The sequence below is a fragment of the Salvelinus alpinus genome, chromosome 3 (genome assembly GCF_045679555.1).
Source record: "Salvelinus alpinus chromosome 3, SLU_Salpinus.1, whole genome shotgun sequence".
Classification (NCBI taxonomy): domain Eukaryota; kingdom Metazoa; phylum Chordata; class Actinopteri; order Salmoniformes; family Salmonidae; genus Salvelinus; species Salvelinus alpinus.
Genome location: NC_092088.1, coordinates 16983494 through 17000718, shown reverse-complemented (window position 1 = coordinate 17000718; position 17225 = coordinate 16983494). Strand labels below are relative to the sequence as shown.

The 17225-nt window shown below is 41.2% G+C and overlaps 2 protein-coding genes across 3 annotated transcripts; both read left to right on the top strand.

The window, feature by feature from the left end:
* Positions 1 to 1191: 1191 nt before the first annotated feature.
* Positions 1192 to 6955, top strand: LOC139570136 (leucine-rich glioma-inactivated protein 1-like). The gene is made up of 8 exons (XM_071391712.1): positions 1192 to 2000; positions 2261 to 2332; positions 3049 to 3120; positions 3222 to 3293; positions 4400 to 4471; positions 4627 to 4796; positions 5133 to 5297; positions 5508 to 6955. Exons 1-8 carry the CDS (start codon positions 1810 to 1812, stop codon positions 6326 to 6328), a joined length of 1635 nt encoding a protein of 544 aa, XP_071247813.1. The 5' UTR covers positions 1192 to 1809; the 3' UTR covers positions 6329 to 6955.
* Positions 6956 to 7298: 343 nt separating this feature from the next.
* LOC139570134 (solute carrier family 35 member G1-like) lies at positions 7299 to 11744 on the top strand. Of its 2 annotated transcripts, none has more exons than XM_071391710.1 (3): positions 7299 to 7686; positions 8742 to 8913; positions 9005 to 11744. In XM_071391710.1, exons 1-3 carry the CDS (start codon positions 7389 to 7391, stop codon positions 9753 to 9755), a joined length of 1221 nt encoding a protein of 406 aa, XP_071247811.1. In that variant the 5' UTR covers positions 7299 to 7388; the 3' UTR covers positions 9756 to 11744. The 2 variants fall into 2 exon arrangements, with proteins under 2 accessions (XP_071247811.1, XP_071247810.1); XM_071391709.1 differs by having other exon boundaries at positions 7299 to 7698.
* The last annotated feature ends 5481 nt before the right edge of the window (positions 11745 to 17225 follow it).

The window sequence follows — 17225 nt, the reverse complement described above, 5'->3', positions numbered from 1 at the left end:
CTTTTGCCCTCAGAACAGACTCAAGGTATTGGTGCATGGACTCCACAACGTGTCGAAACCGTTCCACAGGGATGTTGGCCCATGTTGACTCAAATGATTTCCACAGTTGTGTCAAGTTGGCTGGATACACAAGTTCAAAGGCACTTCAATATGTTGTCTTGTCTATTCACCCTCTGAATGGCACACATACACAATCCATGTCTCAATTGTTTCAAGGCTTAAAAATCCTTCTTTAACATGTCTCCTCCCCTTCATCTACACTGATTGAAGTGGATTTAAAAAGTGACGTTAATAAGGGATCATAGCTTTCACCTGGATTCACCTAGTCAGTCTATGTCATGGAAAGAGCATGTGTTCTTAATGTTTGGCCACAACCAAAATTACAGGACCTCTCCAAATCAAATAATCTTTTCAACAAATCTATGGTTTGATTCCATTATCACATTTGTTGAGAAGCAAATACACACACAACATGCATCAGATATTCAGGTATTGATTTGAATAATAAAAGCATAGATTTTTTTAGGAAAAAAAGAAGTGGCAAATATAGACAATTCTAAATACAGTAGGCCCTTAGCCTATTTTGAACATGCACACACAGAGAAATCAACCTTTTAATTATTTGTATTTTATGTAGGCATATGCAAATGTACTGTAAGGAAATGGGGTTTTGAAGTAACCATTAACCATATCTGCTATCCTGACTGTACTTATGTGGGCTTTCATAGTTTCCGTTATAGATTCCGTTATAGATTCCGTTATATCAAATGGGAACAATAGATCTCTTATTCTTCTGAATACTGTAATTGAACTCTTTGGAAAATGGTGGGATGGCAGGGGTGAACTTTTCCAGTCTTGAACAGAACTCCACTGTTATTTGAATTGGATGGGTTTGATCCCCCATTGAACTCAACAAAGACACAGCATTTGATTCAGTATGTTCGCTGAGAGAGCTAAAAAAGAAAAAAGAATTTGGTTGAGCACAGAAATGTAAGGCGACTTTTAGAGCCAGCTGGGAACAAACTGATTAAAATAATTATTTTATTTTAGGATAATATTATTATAGCTGCATCATATTACATATGCTATTATAATGTTTTTGTTATTATGATTTTGATTTGGTTTTTTATTATATTGTTATTAGCCTACATTGCTATAATTGGGCTTTTATTATGCTATTCCTATTACTATTATCAGCAGCAGCAGCAGCAATAGCAACATTATCAATGAGCGAGACGCAGGTGCTCTTCCAGCTTCCATAGACTCTTCTAATGAATAGGCCGTTCCGCATTAACCATTCAAGGATTTCGTGCGCGTATAAATAATAGTCTGAGTCTCTCAAAAAATAAACGCCGCTCTGAACGCGATCTCTCCAGGGACTTGAGGCTTTCATCTTTTCTTATCCGATCGAGCCAAATAGATACGTATTCAGACCTTCATAATAAAACATATAGAGATAGCCTAGTTCTTACAAATAAATAACACTATAAAAACTGTGTAGCCTACATTGGATCTATTTTCACTTTTGGAATTACAACGTATTTTGGAGGATTTTAATCTGTCCAAGGATCGGAGACCTTTGTTTTATCTTCCCTCTCCTGCATTTGTAAATACTGCGCCTTGCAGAACGAATCTTTTGGATTAGTGCCTGGTCATTGAGATACAAGCTGCATTCATCACTGCAAATTCATCGAAGCAAATACAGACATTCAAGATTTGGCATTGAAACATTTTAATTTTGGATTTTTCCTTGAGGTTCATGTTCAGAAATATTCGACGGACTGGTTGTCACCAGAGAGCAACACGAGGATGGGATATGCAAGCAAAACCCTGAAAGGATGCATGGTGTTGATTTGGATCGCCACGGTCCTGCTTTTATCGGAGACCAGAAGAGTGAAGCAACCTAGATGCCCCGCATCTTGTACGTGCACCAAAGATAATGCACTGTGTGAAAATATAAGATCGGTCCCTCACAGCTTTCCACCTGATGTCGTTTCATTGTAAGTGCTTTGAATTAAATATTGTTAATTATTTAAATCATAATATTGGCAGTGGCATTAATATGGGGCTGTCGTATGATCAATCTTTCTTTGTCTAGTATTTTGAAGATGTTGAATAGAATAAAATAACAGCACAAGTAAAGCAGCAAATTGAAATTATATAGACCTACAATCAAATTAAATGGTTGATATTTTATCAATAATATGAATCTATGTTCTGATATATTGCCTCATTTCATTTGTACCATGTTTCTATGCAGATCTTTTGTCAAGTCGGGATTCACCGAAATCACTGGAGGAAGCTTCTTACACACGCCTGCTCTACAGCTTCTGTGAGTTTGACGTCGTTACTCAACGATTTTTCAAAATATCTACTAAAATGAGGGTCCATGTGCATCAACAAAGCACAGCCCTGTTCCCTCAGAGGAAGAAGAGCAGGGTTATGTCATAACAGACAGCACATGAACTGGGTGGGGGTGGGGGGGTCTTGGCTGCTGTGCTGAAATAAAAATGTCTCAATGAAATGAAACCACAATAAACTTCTCTCAGAGTACTCTTAACATTACAGTAAAGGTACCACCCATTCCTCAACATGACTCAGTGTGAAAACCTACTTGCACATAATGTCCCTCATGTGAACAAATTATTCACAATTATCTATCACAAGACATTCATTTCTGTAAAACATGTATCTTGGCATGGAGGTTTCCCTCTTAATGGTGCCAAATGAGTCAGAGTTTGTGGGAGATATTAATAATACTGTCTGAATAGGCTGTGCTATGACATGTTTTGTTGGGAATACATATGTTACTATTAGAGGCTTGTGAAACAGTTATTTTGGAAACTCAGATTAATAAAACAGTACAAGTGTGAACAGGAGGATTAGGATAAATGAAAATGAAGTGGTTCACATTTTTTAGCAGAGGGGTTGCTTGGAAACTCAACCACTGGGAAATATTTATATTCAAGTGTGAGTAAAAACGACAATGTGACAGACCAGTGGTAATAGACATTATGGAATGTGAACTCTTTTCTATTTTCTTAACAGTCTATTCACTGCCAACACGTTTGACTCAATTGATGAGGATGCGTTCCTGGGACTACCGCATCTGGAGTACCTGTGAGTTGTACTCTCTCTAATGGATAAGATACTCAAAAAATGCATAATATGATGATTTAATCCTCAAAATATGTTGTCACATGTTATTACCTCATTCACAGGTTTATCGAAAACAACAAAATTGCTTCAATATCACCATATGCATTCCGGAGCCTAAAAGCACTGATACACCTGTAAGTATAAGAATGTCCTTTTTTACTTTCTTACAATCTGAACTCGTGGAAAATGTGTTAGAACAAGGGTCTTGTGTCATTTACATATTGTGGTTAACCATACTTGAAAACAGAAATAAAGTATTGTAACCAATATCCTTGCAGGCTTTTTGCTTCTGCCTAGGGTGCATAACATTATCAGCAACATGGTTGACTGAGGCCCCCATAGGTACATTCAAATATTAAGCAAATGGACCTCGGTGGTGTCCACTTTATCATTGTCAAAAGTGCATAGGATGCAAGTCCTATTCCAGTGATATTGAACAAGGTTAACCTCCCTCACTTCTGCCCACCCTTAGTGGCTTTGGCATAAAGTTGATCTTTATGGTTGTCAGGGATACACTATTTTGGCATAAAGCAGATGTTTCTGGTTGTCAGGGATACAGTATTTTCAACCTAACTTCCGTTTCCCCTGAAAAACATAAGTAGGGACTACGCTCAGGCGGCTTTCTACGACTGCTACGTTAGGTTACTTCTGCCAGATCAAGTTGCCAAAGGACACTCTGTGGTGGGTCTAATATCACATGTAACCTTGGTGACCTCGCTGACCGTGAATATTTCCAGTTTTCACACCAGAATATTTGCATCAGGCACTCAAAAACCCTTGAAACGCAAATAATGTATATTGGCAAACATGTTACAAAAACATTGGTTTTACTTATCATGTGACCATCATCAGTATGCCTTGCCAACACTCTGAAAGGTATATACACTCCTTTCTTTCTATAGAAAAAAAGACAGACATGAGTGGATATGTGTTTGCTGAATCATTGTTCTAACTTATATCCTTTCACTATTTTTTTGTAGATTGTATGAGTCCACTCTTAAATATCTAATTATAACCAAGAACGATATGACCTGGGGGGCAAAACTAAATATAATATCTGCTCTGTAACCTTACTCATACATCTGAAAAGGGCCTATCCAGTGACAGGGTGAAACATAATGCTGGGTTCCAAGAACGTCTCTTTTTGGAAGTCAGCCACAATATATTGTGTTGATTCAGGACATACTGTATTTTTCCTGTTGTGGTCTAAAATTAACATTGTTTTCCTCTTTTTTATTAGGAGCCTGGCCTATAATAACCTTGAGACATTACCCAAAGATGTTTTCAAGGGCATGGATGCTTTGGCTAAAGTGTGAGTCTATTTTTCTTCTTCACATAACCAGCGGCCTTATGGGTAACGTCAACATCTAAAGTGTATTTATGTTAAACAAAGAAAGTGTGAGTATCTTTTCATTCAAAATATTCAGGTTTTGATTTATGCATACTTTGCTAACCTGTTTTTACCAGAGATCTGAGAGGGAACCACCTGGAATGTGACTGCAAACTAAAGTGGCTGGTGGAGTGGATGCGTACCACCAATGCAACGGTTGACCAGATCTCCTGCAGTGGGCCCCCGCTTTTCCAAGGGAAACTGATCAATGACCTTGTGCCCGGGTCATTTGACTGCATAACAGCAGGTGATTGGTGCAAATATTATTTCACACCTTGGAATGTTAATCTCCTTAACTACTGCTGCCTTGTGCAATTCAGCACTGTGGCCATTTCAATTTAATGCAATAGACTCCAATAGTCTCAGACTCCAATAGACGCTAAGACTGTAAATTAATTACTAGTCAGGATAAAGTGAAAATGATAACACTAGTGATTAATTACACTGTAGAGTATGTACCTACAGTAGCCTACATACTACTGAAACAGTCACCAAGGAAGAATTCCAGTAATGTTGCCTCCTCTGGTAGTTTTGTAAATCAAAAAAATGTTGTTTACATGAATACATCTGTTTTGTATTGCAGAGTTTGCCTCTTATCAGCCCCTGACGTTTGAATCCATTTCTGTGGAGTCCTTTACCTTTGGCATGGACCAGTTTGTTGTGTTTGCCCAGCCCTTCACTGGTACATGCAGCTTCCTGGAATGGGATCACGTTGAAACGGTTTTCCGAACCTATGACAGCGTTCAAAGTGAGCAATATGTGTTTTACAGTATATCACCAGATGACGAAATGATATGCCAAGTGTGAACTGTTATTGTAGTACTGTATCTGTCTTACCAAAAATACTATATATTTTGTAACCTAAAATGTATAGTTGTATGTTTGAAGTGTTTTTCTCACAAATATTTACTTTATATTCCTATGTTCTAATACTTCGTTTTTGGTCCTTGTTTTACAGGTACATCCACTGTGGTATGCAAACCCATGGTGATTGATAATCAGCTGTTCATCATTGTAGCCCAGCTCTTTGGTGGCTCTCACATTTACAAGCGGGACATCTCTGCCAACAAATTCATAAAAATCCAGGACATTGACATCCTGAAAATCAGGAAACCTAATGACATTGAGACTTTCCTTATAGATGGTGAGTCCTTCTTCGTGATCGCAGACAGCTCCAAGGCCGGTTCTACCACAGTGTACAAATGGAATGGCAATGGGTTCTACTCTCACCAGTCCCTCCATGCCTGGTACCGTGACACAGACGTGGAGTACCTGGAGATCTCTGGTAAGCCCCATCTGATCCTAGCAAGCAGTTCCCAGAGGCCTGTTGTCTACCAGTGGAGCAAGAGCCTGAAGAAGTTTGACCGGCGCACTGATATCCCCGAAATGGAGGACGTGTTTGCGGTCAAGCACTTTAAGGTGAAGAGTGAACTTTTCATCTGCCTGACACGTTTCATCGGGGACTCCAAGGTGATGAGGTGGGACGGTTCCATGTTCAAAGAGGTACAGACAATGCCTTCGCGAGGCTCCATGGTGTTCCAGCCCATCTCCATTGGCAACTGGCAGTACGCCATCCTCGGCAGCGACTACTCCCTGACGCAGGTGTATCAGTGGGACTTGAAGAGGGGCCAGTTTGTTTACTTCCAGGATCTAAACATCCAGGCACCAAGGGCATTCTCTCTGGTGTCCATTGACAACAGAGAGTTTCTGCTGGCCTCCAGCTTCAAAGGGAAAACTCAGATATACGAGCACCTCATGATTGACCTGAGTAATAATTAATTAATGAAAACAATTAAGGAGTGTGCAGTTGACAAGTGCAGTAGCACTGAACACTGTGGAGAGGATGACTATACTGCACCGCTATTTGCATGATATAGCCCACTAATAAGAAAGAATTCCTGATGAATGCCTTGCTAGAAACATCTACCGTGTCCCTCTCTTTCACAGCACTCTTTCTTCTTTTTTTCCTCGTAGACAAAGCAATTGTTGACGTACAGCAGCTAAGCCCTACACTACGGTAACTACGGTAATTCCTGTGCTATAAGATAAACTTAAGAGGTAAAATAAAGTAAACAAGAATTTTGCTTGTAAAGTACTCATTAACATTTAACTGACAATTTCCCAAATAAAATGTTTACGTTTTTACAATGATGAGTAAATTAATACAGCGTTTTGTATGTAGAGGGGACCACTCCAATCATGTTATATCTTTCATATGGAGCTATAGTTTTAGATTTTGAAATTACATTTTTAATTGAACCTAAGCTAGGCCTAAATCTGTGTAATTGCAATACTACAAAAACCACACATGTATTCTAATCTGTAGTAAGAGTGTGTTTTGTTTTAAATGTTGCTGTATTTTATGTATAGTAGACTAGTAATAAACCAATTTCATAAAAGCATAAATGAGTTGTCTTCAATGCCTTGTTTAATAAACAACACAATTGCATTAGCCTACACATGATTTAAACATCTTGTCCCATGAAGTTAATCTAAAATTGCTATCATAATCATTCTATAACAACAACCCCTTTTTAGATAAGTACCCCAATAATGTCCAACATTTATTTCAGATTTTTAGAATGAGGTGAAGGTTGAACCCTTTCGTGAACTAGACATCAATTTAGGGTAACGTTTTGGTTGGCCAACTGGATTGCCTACCGGGAAGGAAATTTCGCTACCGGTATGTTGTTTGTTGGATAGCTGCCCCCCGTGGTTAAAGTAATCATTGCATGTTAATACAGTGGCCACCAAGGTTACATATTAAACCGGTGTGACACTCTCAGGCAGAGAAGGGTGTAAACTACCTCCAAGGCATGTTCACCTGTTGCATCTTACAATGGGGGATTTAACGGACAGTAATAGCATTGATGACCGAGTTCTATCGGTCGTTCCTCGTAGAGAGGATGACATCAAAGTTGTATTTCACAAAGTTGGCGATGACGACGACGATGAACACACTACTGAGAGAATCCATTTACAAAGTAATAGTCATGATGAGAGGGGCAATGATAAGGACGCAAGGACTAGAACAATGGAAAGCAGCGCGATGCAAAGATTCTGTCCTCTCATTTATTGTAGAATTGGCGGCGGCGGGGATCCCATCTCAACGGACGCAGGAGACACAGTTGCCAAAGGTAGCCTTCACGGTAAAGTTAGAGAGAATGTATATCATTTCGCTATTTTAAGAGATCTACTAACGCAACCACGTGTTTGTTGTGTATTAATGCAGTCCGTTATATGACTGGATCGGATTCCATCTAGTTGAAGTGATGAACTTTAGGATAGATGGGGAAATGAAAAGCATTGGCGTAGCCAATGGTGACCTCCGTAGCAGCAAGTTATGTAACTGACGTAATCGCTGTTCTCTAACTACGGAATTACTTTACTGATAATCATACACATTGCCGCCAATGCGATTTCATTTTAAACTAGCTAATAATAGCCAATATATTGCAAAATTGTGGCCGCGTCACCTCTCACTTTCATCAGACTGATGATGAATTATTGAACGTAATCCGGTTGAACATTTTCATCATCTTTAAAGGGGATGACGAGGCATTTTCCCACCAGTTACAATTATATGTAGCTCTAACTTCTTGAATGGTTTTCCCAATTTTTACAACAGAAAACACTTAGTAATTTATTAGTTTTTTTTTCAACATTGGCTCCTTATTTGTAATTTTGGTATGATTACAAAATTGGAAAGAATGAGCACCTAGCCGACAGGTTGTGAATCAAACTCACAAAGAAGTCTCTAACAATGGTGTCGTCTGTTCTCAGATGACTAAGACTCTTCTGCATCCTTCCACACTGTTTCCCATGTGTTCCTCCCGCCAGTTAGAGGACATGGGTTCATTGCACTCTTTTTATGTCGGGAATAAACATTAGCAATCAGTGGGTACAGTGTGTGACAAGCCAATTTTCAGGTTTATGTAGTAATATTCAATACCTGTAATCCCCCTGCAGCTTTTAAAACTTGTCAAAAGGTTGCCTGTAACTGTAAACCTTAGCAGGGATTCCCTTCAACAAAAGGGCTTTTAATATCACATTTGAATACTGTACCTCTTCCTCCTCCCATTTTGCCATTCCAGACAAACACATATTCAATTCCGTCTTAGTCGTAGGTTAATGTTCAGTTCCAGTCAAGCTATTTTAACCAGTTAATGTGTCCTCCTCCCTCTGTCCTCAGAGAAAAAGCATTGTCCAGGACTGGGCCTGTTCTATGGCCTGCTGGCAACAGTGTTCTTCTCCGTTATAGCTCTTTTGGTGAAGACAATCGATGGAATCCATGCTGTAGAAATCAGTGCCATTCGCTGCTTCTTCCAGATGCTGTTTGTGATGCCTATGCTTATCTATCACAAGTACGTTATTACAAAACTGTATTTATCTGTATTGAACAACTTGACCCCTGATATTTACATACAAATATTTCACAATTTCCTGTTTTTTTAGGACTGGCTTCCTTGGACCAAGAGACAAGCGGATCTATTTGGTGATGAGAGGATTCTTGGGTTCTAATGCCATGATCCTATTGTTCTATGCAGTTCAGCAGATGCCCCTGGCTGATGCAACAGTCATCATGTTCAGCAACCCAGTGTTCACTGCCTTGCTAGCCTGGATCTTCCTCAAAGAGAAATGCACAATCTGGGACTGTGTCTTCACTGTGTTCACACTGGCTGGTGTCATAATGATAGCCAGGCCTCCCTTCATATTTGGTGCTCGTATAGAGGAAATAGAGGGAGACTACACCAATCATCTCAAGGGGACTATTGCAGCCTTTGGTGGAGCGATGGGAGCAGCCTGCACTTTCGTAATACTCAGGAAAATGGGCAAAAGTGTCCACTACTATCTGTCCGTGTGGTACTATGCTGTCATTGGTTTCATTGAGTGTTTCATCACTTTGTTTATACTTGGTGAATGGACCATTCCATTTTGTGGGAGAGACAGGTGGATCCTTATGCTGATAGCGATCCTGGGCATCGCTGGCCAAACGTTCCTCACCAAAGCACTCCAGATCGAGAAGGCCGGCCCTGTGGCCTTGATGAGGACCGTCGACGTGGTCCTGGCTTTTATTTTCCAGTTCATTTTTTTCAACCGAAAGCCCACCATGTGGAGTCTCGGTGGGGCATGTTGTGTGGTCGTCAGTACTTGTGGTGTGGCGCTAAAGAAGTGGTACAGCAACACACACCCAAGAAAGAGCTAAGAACCACACACCACACAAATAAATTACTTTTTTGCAAGGAATAAATTAAAGTTTATCAGTTAATATGTTAATGTTCAGCAGACGAGTGAAAACCAAAAAAAAAAACCCCACAGAAAACCAAAGAAGCAACATTACATCCAAATGTTACTGTAAGGGTTTGAACACAAAACTGGACACATTTCAGTATTTACATCTACATACTGTACTGAGAAAATAGGGTTTCTCAAAGGTGCTTTGGTAAGGGTGTATGTCAAACCATAATGACTCAAAGAACACTTAAATGGTTCTTTGTGTTTCAGAAAAGGGTTCTTTCATCTTTTAGTGATAATTAAAATGTAGCGGTGGCAGCTCATTCAAATATTTTGTGGCGTGGTTTGCACACAGATCCTTTTGTGCAACCGTGAGTGAGTGTCATTCCAGTTCATCTAATATGTTGTGTCATTAAAAATGACTCGGGCCAGTAATGGTCTCTTGTTAAGAAGACTCACATAAAGCCTTGTGTCAATTGAGAACTGTTGACTGAATCTCAATTCTCTCCTCAGAGACCCCCAATCGTTCCAGAGCTAGCACATCTGATTCAACTTGTGAATTAACATAGTAATAACACCATCATTTTAACAATATAATATGGCTAACCCTATAAGAAGGGTGTTATATATAGCACCAAAAAAGGTTGTAACCTTTTTTTATTGGATATTTGTATAACCTTAAAAAATTGTTCTATATAGCACCAAAAATGTGGTTACAACCGAATAACACTGGTAGTGGCACTATATAGAACACATTTTTTTGTCTGTACTGAGTTCGTCAGTACCATGTCAGTACAGTATAGGCTGTCATTGTAAAATAATAATTTTTCTGAACTGACTTGCCTAGTTATATAAAGGTAATATATATAATTCATTTTTTTATCAGCAACATCTTATTGTATTTTAAAATGGGCTGATATCCTTTATTTTAATATACTGCTGGTCAGAATCGGTTTGTTGTGGAAATTTCGAAAGTGACAGGGTGATTTGTTTTATTTTTTTCCCCGCAAATATGTTTAAAAGATTGCTTTGTGCAATGTGTCAATGAGATTGCTGGATAGCAATAATATTCTGTTGACCCAACGGGTAAGCAGGATAATCAGACGACTTTATGCATACCTTACGTTTCTCCTGCCTAGTTAAATAGTAGAATTTGATGGAAACGTGATATTTACAGTACAAATAGCTTTATGATAGTATACCACAGAAAACAACTCGTTGCCTTCCATTTAAAACGTTTACTAGTCATTTAGAACTAAGCACTTGAGTTTGCACATTTTTGTTACATGCAGTATCAGTTATGATGCTTTGTATAAGTTGTATACTCCTAGTTCTCTCAGGGTTTCTATGCTGTTTTATAGTATTTCTTAATGTATCAATAGAAATAAATAGATATTTATGCTTTATCAAAAGCACTTTCTCCGACTGATTGAAAGTTTTTGACTTGAATTTGTTCTTGTTTATCAAATATATTGATGTAGTGAAAATGCTTCTTAACTTTTTTGTGTTCAATCATTTTCAGGTAGGTTTACATAAGTTGGTCATAACGAAAGTATGAACAATTTAAATGAACCATTTCATTCTTACATTTAATTCAGAGCCTGTTTATATGACATCATACATTGTTTCTAGAACTTCAAGTGACTTATTTTACAATATGTTGTGTTCAATTAAGGTGGACACAGTATATCTGAACCTTTGTCTAGTTCATGTTTGATTTTATTTAACGGATACTGATTTGATTGATGAAACTGTAATGTTGAATGCACTCGCACAAAGAAGAGCATAAAATATTTGAGTTACTACCTTCATGCCTTACTAAATCCTTTCTCATCTATGTAATTATTATATTACAGTATTTCTATGACTATTTCAGATTTTTTATTAGAAATAAGGATTATTCTAAATGTTGTATATTTGTCATATTTTTTATTCTAAAATAAATTGCATATACATTTCACATATTTGTCTTGATATCTCAAACTAAGGAAGTTTGATGTTTTCCATGTATTCATACATTCACATGTGTGCAATCCCTGCTGTGATCCACCAGAAGATCTGACCCAATGATTTTGTTCCAGCCTGGCTAGACAAAGTCATCCATTATGAACACTATAAACACTGAGTCAGAGCCTTATACCTCTAAGGGTATTGAATTCATTGAATAACAAAGCTTGTGTACTGTTGTTTTGTTTCGTGCTGTACATGGGACAGATGGCTTCATAATTATATATATATACACCAGATATACACAGAATATAAAAAACATTATGAACACCTGCCCTAATAGTGCAACTCCATATTAGGAAGGTGTAATTCATGTTTGGTATACTCAGTGTATATTATTTTGTGTACCCCATGTATAACATTTGTAGCCAGCAGAGGGCAGAACAAACTTCAAAATCATCCAATGTGTTCAGACAGGATGGAACAATGATGTACACTATATATACACACAAGTATGTGGACACCCTTTCAAATGAGTGGATACGACTATGTCAGCCACACCTTTTGCTGACAGGCGTATAAAATCGAGCACACAGCCATGCGATCTCCATAGACAAACATTGGCTGTAGAATGGCCTTACTGAAGAGCTCAGTGACTTTCAACGTGGCACTGTCATAGGATGCCAACTTTCCAACAAGTCAGTTCGTCAAATTTCTGCCCTGCTAGAGCTGCCCCGGTCAACTGCAAGTACTGTTGTGTAGTGGAAACATCTAGGAGCAACAATGGCACACAAGCTCACAGAACGGGACCGCAGAGTGCTGAAGTGCGTAGCGCACAGTACAGAGTCAATGTGCGGGGTCACCGGTGTCGAGGTAATATGTACATGTAGGTAGAGTTATTAAAGTGACTATGCATAGATAGTAACAGGGAGTAGCAGCATGGTAGAAGAGGGGGGGGGGGGGGGGGGGCAATGCAAATAGTCTGGGTAGCCATTTGATTAGCTGTTCAGGAGTCTTATGGGTTGGGGGTAGAAGCTGTTTAGGAGCCTCTTGGACCTAGACTTGGAGCTCCGGTACCACTTGCCGTGCCTTAGCAGAGAGAACAGTCTATGACAAGGGTGGCTGGAGACTTTGACCATTTTTTGGGCCTTCCTCTGACACCGCCTGGTATAGAGGTCCTGGAAGGCAGGAAGCTTGGCCCCGGTGATGTACTGGGCCGTACGCACTACCCTCTGTAGTGCCTTGCGGAGGCTGAGCAGTTGCCATACCAGGCAGTGATGCAACCCGTCAGGATGCTCTCGATGGTGCAACTGAAAAACCTTTTGAGGATCTGAGGACTCATGCCAAATCGAGCACACAGCCATGCAGTCTCCATAGACAAGAGTTCCAGTGTTTGACATCCATAGCCAGCTAGCTAACATAGCATCCCTCTCTATTTCAGCCGGGTGTCTGAGTAGGCTAAACCAGCTAGCTGTACTTGATTGCTAAGTAAGTGAAAGTGAGAAAAAAGATATATATATATATATTGCTAGCTCTCTCTCTCTTGCTTCTTCATTTTGAAGAAATGTATTTATTCAAAACTGTTCAACTATTGTCTTTCTCTTTGAGTCAACTACTCACCACATGTTATGCACTGCATTGCTAGCTAGCTGTAGCGTATGCTTTCAGTTCTAGATTAATTCTCTGATCCTTTGATTGGGTGGACAGCATGCCACTTCATGCTGCAAGATTTCTGATAGGTTTAAGGATGTCTTCCGGAAGTTGTCATATTTACTGTGGAAGTCTATGGAAGGGGGGGGGGGGGGGGACCATGAGCCTCCTAGGTTTTGTACTGAAGTCAATGTACCCAGAGGAGGACGGAAACTAGCTGTCCTCCGGCTACACAATGGTGCTACCCTACAGAGCGCTGCTGAGGCTACTGTAGACCTTCAATGCAAAACAGTGTGTTTTAATCAATTATTTAGTGACATGTGAACATATTTAGTATTGTTTTATCTATAAAGGATCACTTTGTTTCACTATACATGAAATTCACTGAGGAGGATAGTCCTCCCCTTCCTCTGAGGAGGAGCCTCCACTGTAAATGTGCAGATACCACTTAAATGTATAGACTGGTACAAAACAAGGTGCACAATGGCAAAGTGATCTCTGTGGTGAAGTATCTGTCATGATATTTCCTGTCCCTCTTGTGGCAAAATAAACTGTGGACATAAATAATGAAAGCCCCATAAAGTCTTGCATACACAGCTACAGTCAACTGACTGAATATCCTGTACTTTGTTTAATGATAATATTTTAATGTGTATCTGACTCATGTTGCAGTTTAAAAATAAATTGTAAAGAATCAAGTTTTATTGATGAACTAAAGTGCACAGATTTGTTACAATTAAATCAGTAGAATTTCATGTTCCAATTTGATTGGGAGTGGAGGGCTTGCACTGCACATTCCTCCTGAATGGCATACAAGTTCCCATCAGAGGAGAATAAAGGACATAAACAATTATTTTATTATTAATATATCATGAATAAACATTTTCCACATTTTCCAGGTTTAACAGAAATACAGTTGAAAACTAGCAGCAGGTAGAGTGTGTAGATTGATGAAGAAAAATTATAATTTAATCCATTTTAGAATAAGGCTGTAACGTAACAAAATGTGGAAAAGGTCAAGGGGTCTGAATACTATCTGAATGCACCCTATACCACTGCACCCGCCTCCCCTCTCACATTTAAGTCATTTAGCAGATGCTCTTATAGAGTTAGTGCATGGCAAGACAACCATATATCAGTCATAGTAAGTACCTTTTTCCTCAAAAAAGACATTACATTTACATTTTAGTCAATGCTATTATCCAGAGCAACTTACAGTAGTGACTGCATACATTTTCATACTGGTCCCCTGTGGTAATCAAACCCACAACCCTGGTGTTGCAAGCACCATGCTCTACCAACTGAGCCACCTATGTTGTGAAATGTAATCACAGGTGACACACCTCACAAGTCAGCAAACCAGAAGGTCTGAACACACTGCCAGAAAGATGACACTCCTTTTACTGACAAATAAAATGTCTCACAGGCAGCGATGCATGTTGCTACCTGGGTATTAGAATGGGGGAATGAGAAATTTAGTTGAGCGTCATCCACATAGCAAGGACTGGAGCGACCATGACACTGTATGACAAAGCCAAGTAATTTGGTGTCTAGAGAAAAGAGGGGAGGGCCTAGAGACGAGCCCTCGTGGCGGGGGGGAGCACGGAGTCTAGAACCCAGTCCTCTCCTTGCCACCTGGTAGGAGAGACCTGCCTGTTAGGATGCAATCCATGAGTGCAGAGCCTGAGACACCCAGCCCTGAGAGGGTGGAGAGGAGGATCTGATAGAGCCTGAGACACCCAGCCCTGAGAGGGTGGAGAGGAGGATCTGATAGAGCCTGAGACACCCAGCCCTGAGAGGGTGGAGAGGAGGATCTGATAGAGCCTGAGACACCCAGCCCTGAGAGGGTGGAGAGGAGGATCTGATAGAGCCTGAGACACCCAGCCCTGAGAGGGTGGAGAGGAGGATCTGATAGAGCCTGAGACACCCAGCGCTGAGAGGGTGGAGAGGAGGATCTGACAGAGCCTGAGACACCCAGCCCTGAGAGGGTGGAGAGGAGGATCTGACAGAGCCTGAGACACCCAGCGCTGAGAGGGTGGAGAGGAGGATCTGATAGAGCCTGAGACACCCAGCCCTGAGAGGGTGGAGAGGAGGATCTGACAGAGCCTGAGACACCCAGCCCTGAGAGGGTGGAGAGGAGGATCTGACAGAGCCTGAGACACCCAGCCCTGAGAGGGTGGAGAGGAGGATCTGACAGAGCCTGAGACACCCAGCGCTGAGAGGGTGGAGAGGAGGATCTGATAGAGCCTGAGACACCCAGCCCTGAGAGGGTGGAGAGGAGGATCTGACAGAGCCTGAGACACCCAGCCCTGAGAGGGTGGAGAGGAGGATCTGACAGAGCCTGAGACACCCAGCCCTGAGAGGGTGGAGAGGAGGATCTGACAGAGCCTGAGACACCCAGCCCTGAGAGGGTGGAGAGGAGGATCTGACAGAGCCTGAGACACCCAGCGCTGAGAGGGTGGAGAAGAGGATCTGATAGAGCCTGAGACACCCAGCCCTGAGAGGGTGGAGAGGAGGATCTGATGGTTCACGGTGTCAAAGGCAGCAGATGGATCTAGGAGAATGAGAACAGTGAATTAATCAGCTTTGGCAGAGAGGAGAGCGTCCGTGACAAAGGAGAGCAGTTTCAGTCTCAGGGACACCGGTCTGTAGTCTGACAGGGGTTGAGTTGGTTTCTTAAGGGGAGCACCTCAGACCATCTTCAATTCAGAGGGGACTCAGCCAGGGGTCAGGGATGAGTTGATGAGGGAAGTGAGGAATGGGAGAAGGTCTCCGGAGATAGTCTGGAGAAGGGAAGAGGGGATGGGGTCGAGTGGGCAGGTTGTCGGGCGGCTGGACATTAGTCAAAGGATTTCATATTGAGAGAGGGGAGAAAGAGGTCAGGCGTAGGGTAGTTCTGTGTAAGTGGGCTGAGTGAACGAGGAACTGATGTCGTCAACCTTTTTTTCAAAGCGGTTGACAAAGTTGTCTGCAGAGGGAGGAGGTGGAGGATTAAGCAGGGAGGAGAAGGTGGAAAATAGTTTCCCAGGGTTGGAGGCAGAGGCATAGAATTGAATGATAGAAAGCAGCTTTAGCAGGAGATACTGAAGAGAAGGTAGAGAGGAGGGAGTGGAAGGATGATAGGTCCTCCAGAAGTTTAGTTTTCCTCTATTCTTCAGCCCTGTTCTGTGAGCATGCAGTGAGTCACTCAGCCAAAGAGCAGGAGGGGAGGGTTGAGTGGGCCCGGGAGGAAAGGGGACAGTGGGAGTCAATGTGGCGGAAAGGGAGGAGAGTAGGGTCGAAGAAGCAGAGTCAGGAGAGGGAAAGATTTGGCAGAAGGAAGAGATGATAGGATAGAAGAGGCGAGAGTAATGAGCGAAGATTGCGACAGCGCATCACCATCTTGGTAGGGGGAGAGTGGGTAGGGTTGGAGGAGAGAAAAATAAACAAAGTAGTGATCAGTGACCTGGACAGGGGTTGTAGTGAGATATAGGCAAACAGTCTAGTAAAGATGAGGTCAAGCATATTGCCTGCCTTGTGAGTGGAAGCAGAAAGGAAAGAGGTCAAAAAAAGGTAAAGAAAGAGGTGGAAGTCATGAGGCTTAAGTCACCCAGTACAATGAGTGGTGAGCCTTCGTCTGAAAATGTGCTTGTAAAGGTGTCAAGCTCGTTGAGGAACGCCAAGGGCACATGGTGGGCAATAGATGACAACAGTGTTAAGCTTGAGTGGACAAGTGACAGTATGGAATTGAAATGAGATGGACAGGTAGGAGAGGGGGAAAAGAGAAAATCTCAATTTAGGAGAAATGTAGTAGCCTTGTGCTACCACCTCGACAACCAGATGCTCCAGGACTATGAGAACACAA

Bases quoted from the DNA above. Each gene is read 5' to 3' on its own strand.
- LOC139570136 (XM_071391712.1), top strand. From the start codon at position 1,810: ATGGGATATGCAAGCAAAACCCTGAAAGGATGCATGGTGTTGATTTGG. The intron at 3,121-3,221 runs GTGAGTTGTACT...CCTCATTCACAG, and splicing joins CTACCGCATCTGGAGTACCT to GTTTATCGAAAACAACAAAA. The intron at 3,294-4,399 runs GTAAGTATAAGA...CTTTTTTATTAG, and splicing joins CTAAAAGCACTGATACACCT to GAGCCTGGCCTATAATAACC.
- LOC139570134 (XM_071391709.1), top strand. From the start codon at position 7,389: ATGGGGGATTTAACGGACAGTAATAGCATTGATGACCGAGTTCTATCG. The intron at 7,699-8,741 runs GTAAAGTTAGAG...CTCTGTCCTCAG, and splicing joins TGCCAAAGGTAGCCTTCACG to AGAAAAAGCATTGTCCAGGA. The intron at 8,914-9,004 runs GTACGTTATTAC...CTGTTTTTTTAG, and splicing joins CCTATGCTTATCTATCACAA to GACTGGCTTCCTTGGACCAA.